Source organism: Aptenodytes forsteri, unplaced genomic scaffold, assembly GCF_000699145.1.
Source record: "Aptenodytes forsteri isolate BGI_AS27 unplaced genomic scaffold, ASM69914v1 Scaffold284, whole genome shotgun sequence".
Lineage (NCBI taxonomy): Eukaryota > Metazoa > Chordata > Aves > Sphenisciformes > Spheniscidae > Aptenodytes > Aptenodytes forsteri.
The window spans coordinates 2846278-2851171 of record NW_008794445.1 but is presented as its reverse complement, the minus strand read 5'-3'; the positions used below and the strand labels follow the sequence as shown (position 1 = coordinate 2851171).

General features: G+C 47.0%; 1 protein-coding gene across 1 annotated transcript in view; it reads right to left on the bottom strand.

Annotated features, from left to right (window-relative positions):
- FAM83F (family with sequence similarity 83 member F) overlaps positions 1-4894 on the bottom strand; it is a 25348-nt gene that overhangs the window by 15663 nt on the left and 4791 nt on the right. The window contains exons 3-4 of the mRNA XM_019474812.1: positions 4629-4889; positions 652-819 (exon numbers count right to left, since the gene is read on the bottom strand). Coding sequence (XP_019330357.1) covers positions 652-819; positions 4629-4889 — 429 coding nt within the window. The remainder of the gene's footprint in view (positions 1-651; positions 820-4628; positions 4890-4894) is intronic.

The following is a 4894-nucleotide window of genomic DNA, read 5'->3' as shown; positions in this document are numbered from 1 at the left end:
TGGATATTAGGAAAAATTTCTTCACCAAAAGGGTTGTCAAGCATTGAACAGGCTGCTCAGGGAAGTGGTTGAGTCACCATACCTGGAGACTTAAAAGAAACCTAAACGATTCTATGATTCTATGAATGAGATCCTACTGAGGCTGCTTCTGCCAGCCAAGGTAGGCTGACTACTCTGCTGTATTGCATGCACTATAAGAAGGCATACTCTGATGTTCTCAGGCAAAGGAGGACTACAAGCTCATTCACTCCCAGATAATCACTGCTGGATAGGAAAGTCTTGATTTCACAGAGTATATGTGTGCTATAACTGGGATCCAGAGCTCTAGTTTGAATCCTTGCATAGGAGACCCACAGGAATTTCCTCAGACAATTTTCTTCCCAAACAGGAATTTTTAGGTCACAAAAGCCAAGAAAGTACATAGACCCCTGTCTCAGGTGAAAGGCAGAAACTCCAAATCCTTCCTTTCTCTTTCCTTCTGTATTAGCAAGCCACTCTCTTATCCCTCTGTGTTCCATCAACCCCTGTCTAAGTGCTGTGATGTGACTTGTAAGAGATGTGTTTGCCTGTACAAGTGAGTTCCAAGATCCATCACAACGGAAAAAGGCCACTGACCTGCAGGAGATAATGGTTCAGTATTGAATATCTTACCCGGATCTGCAAGTCGCTGAGGTCAAGGCATCTGCACATTTCCAGGAAGAGCTTCACACCCTCCTCATCCAGGATTATATAGACTGGGATCCAGCGCTTATATGCTGCATCAACAATATCACGAAAGATGTCCCGGTCTGTAAATACATCCATGACCACTGCAATAATCTGGAAACAAGAAGACAGTAGACAGACAACTGAATAAAATATTAGGAACTGAAAGGGATGCCCATCACACCGGTGCAAAATAAAGGAAAGCACTGAAGCAGAATATGGAGGAGGATGATATAGGGGAGACAAAAGTACAGGGATGTACATGCCCAAGCACTACCAATAATCTTGTAATTTTCTGGCTTGGCTCGTGCTGCACTTTGGAAGGAACTTAATAAATGTCTTTGAGAGTTCTCCTTCTTCTAGGGGAAGATGGCTTATTTCAACAGCCTGAGGAATGCCAAAGCCAAATACCTAGTTTCTCTTCTGTATTGTGAAACTTTCATTGCCTCTGTAAGGATTCACTCAAAGAACGCTGAAAATAGATTGAAAAAGAAGAGTGAAAAACACAGCTCTAACACTTAATCAGAAGGTGAGTAATGGAAGAATGAATGTGCAGAAGAATCGGGGCCTGAATCCTCAGCCATGGTGCATAGTGCAGACAACAAGAATTTTATTTTCCTTTTTTCCCAATTCCCTGTGAGAAGTCTGCTCTCAGGGCTGGCTTTGCGAGGAATATCTTACGAAGCTCAAACATAAACACCTCATATTTGTCAGGAAGGGACTGGAGTGTGTGTTCAAGATTTGGAGGCAAAGTGATTGTTCCCCCTCTTCACATGTACATTTTTTCTGGTATAAAACTAATTCCTCTTTCCAGGCATAGATTTTACATAAAAACAAAAGGTTGCACTGTTGTGACAGACAAGCCTGAACATTCATAGGATGAGTAAAAACAAAACCAAGAAGGTTATGGGCAACTTTAATGCTGATCTTACATGTTTTGTCTTTCTCTCCCTTTCTGAATCTTTTACACCATTAGAAATATCAATTCACTTTTCTGCCTGAAAGAGTTATTCTCCCCAACATTTGAGAGGCTATGAACGAAGGAAACTACTGTTTTCCTAGTCCCACTGGGAAACATCAACTTGCCAGGTCAGAGCTCTCACGCTGACAGTATGCTGGGAATAGAGTTGCCTAAATTTTAATTTCCCAAGCGCTGGGGTCACAGTGACGAGCCAAGCTGTGCTGGGGATGGCACATACAGGTGTGAACGGAGCTGAAGACTGGATTGAACAGTAGGATTTTCTTCACTTGAAGTTCAGAAGAAGTGCAGCTCAAGTTGCAGGAGCCCCCTATGGAAGGGGGAACAACTGTCACCAGAGACCTCTTTCCTTTGAAAAAATGCCCTTGAAGAAATTGCTTTTGGGAAAGCGATACCACAGTAAATGTCCCCTACTGTGTTTGCTGAGTCTTTGCTTGTATGGCCAACAACAACCAACACATCTGCTCCATCAGGCTCCTGTCAACAGTGCTTACACAAGCTTTTCTTTGTTAGAAAAAGAAAAAAAAAGAGCTAACATTGTGTTTATGTTCATCATTAATGTGTAGGTTCCTGATACAGGTGAACTATGGTGAAGCTACATTATAAACTAATAGTAAGTCCCTCGATAACTTCTGCTAGGCAGAACTCGATTTCAGGTCCTACCTTGGTTCTCGCTTCCCAGCACAAAGCAGCATGATGCAGGGAATGTTACTAGAACCTCTGAAAATTAAAATACAGTGAACTTGTGCCACTTTATTCCTCAGCAACTTCATATAAAGGCAGATTATAATTAAAGGCATGAAGAGTTCATGCATTAATTCAGGCCTGTTATGCTCCCTCTCCCCTCCACACACTGTGGTATGAATGTAGTTATTTAGGAGTAAGGATGCCAGATAATATTAATTTGAAGTAAGAACATCCACATAGGGAATTGATCAAGAATAGATAGCGGAAGTGTGAATTTGTTTCCTTTCCATCCCGTCCGTTTGCAAGGAGTCCAATGACTGCAGAGATAACACCACGTCCTGGACAGACCATTAATTGTTAGTACTGGCCTTGCAATATGAAGGGATGGTTCCCTCCAGGCTTTGGGGCCCTGGGTCAGTTCAGGCTTCTTTGCAAGACTGTGGACTAAACCCATGAAAACTGCAGTCCTGTATGAAAAGCAGATGAGCTGCCTTGCAGATGGCACTTCCAAGCCAGCAAAATGTGAGGGGGGCAATCCCACTGTTGGTACGTTAGTCTTCCCAAACCCCTGCCACAGCTGGTGATCTGTCGAGATTACCTAGGAGCGTTCCCGAATACAGCCAGTCAGAGCAAGAGTGTCTATCCCTGCAAGAGGTTTTCCCCATTCTACCTATCCTATGGATAACAACTTATCTATAGGGCCCATAGGCGTGCCTAGCTCTTCATAGGTATTTACAGATTGGCAAGCATTAACTTGCCAATCTCATTGCAGCAAGGCAGCTTAATTAACATATGTTTGTAAAACACTGATGATAAGCCACCCACAGACATGTGCCACATATTACTAGTATCTGTTTAGACCCCCTGCTCAAAAAAAAACCCAAAACAACCAAAACCTACTCTCATCTGCTGAATGAAAAGCTGCTACCTGGAGATTTTTTTTGCCAGGGCCAGCTTAGCTGAACACAATAGGCATAGTTATCTAGGAAAAGGACCATTAAACACTCAAATGGCTGTTAAACATGAAACCACCTTTGGGCTGGGAGGGGCATAGTTCGTCCAGACAGTGAAAAAATAAAAATCTACAAAGGAATTAATTACTTTTAGGTGCCAGGCACAGCTATCGAAAAGAGCAAAGTTTCCCAGTCCTTGCACAGCCTGTAGAGGCATTTACAGCAGCACAAAGAGGATGTGAAGTTGCACTAAATCGGAGCATAAGCATTTTACAGCTTCTGGCTCTTCTAAACGACTGATCGCACCAGTTGCTGAGCAGGATTACAGGGTGTGCACATATTTCTGCGAGCAGGGAGCTGAGGAGATCACCCGCTGGATTGATGCCTCTCTGGAAAGTTTTCTGTGTTTCCCAACAGATTTGGTTTTAACAAGTCTGCAAAGATTGTGCATATAGTGTGTGCTGAGGGGGGGAGCGGGTGGAGGGGGAAATAACTGCTGAATTAGAAAGCAGAAAAAACAGAAAGCAGCAAAACTAAGAGCAGGAATGAAGTGTCTTATGCTGTTATCCCCTTTCCCCAGGAGGGATGTCAGCTCTGAAGGGGATAATTTCCTGAGTGGTCTTCCCTGGAAACTTCACCCAGACCTAGAAAAAAACGCGTCATTGCCCCCTACCTATTCAACGCAAGCTCTTGTAGTGTCACGGCTGGTTTATTTTCTTGCCAGAGGTGCCCTGTCACCACTAACAGTCCTCTCCAGCCAAAGATAAACAGGAGGAGCGGCCGCATATTGTCTGGACTCTGGCTGCTTGCAGTCCAGGCTGGATGGTGTTGAGACCACAAAAAATAAACCCCAAAACCACCACCCCATAAACAAACTTGCTGCCCTGTGTTTAACTGGGGATACCTGCACGTACAGGAGGGGTGGCTGGCACAGCATCACAACCTGTCTCCCCCTCAGCCAGTGAATCATGAAAAGCAAAACACGGGTATAAAACCCCAATTTGAGGGGGTGCAGGGGTTTAACCCCATCCTGGGCATCAGCTTTGGCAAACCATAACGTGACCGGCAACGAGCCGCAGGGAGAGCCCTGCCTGGTGGACGCTGACCACCTGGAGGGCCAACGCGCTCCTCCCGCTTTGGAGGGGGCCAGCGAGGAAAGCCTGGCTGCGGAGAGCTCTCGCCTCCCTTCCACCCCACACGCCCCCCCACCTGGGCCCTCTGCCCAGGTGCCCTCGGCCCAGGTGCGAAGGCGGGCAGGGGTGGCCCATCGAGGGCACCCGCTTCGTGTGGCGGCCGGGCCCTACCTTCTGCGCCTGCTGGATCATCTCCCGCACCACCTCCTTCAGGTGGGGCGCGCCCTCCTCCTTGCGGGGGTGCGTGAAGAGGGCCACCCGGCTGATGCCCCGGTAGAAGGTCTTGTCGGTCCAGCCCAAGTCCAGCGGGGGCACCTCCGTGTCCGAGCACTCGGGCCAGTAGGCCAGCGAGAGGGTCTCACCGCCCGGCCCCCGTGCCACCTTGCCGCCCTCCCGGGGGGCGTCGTATCCCCGCCATCCCCCCCCCAGGGCCTGCC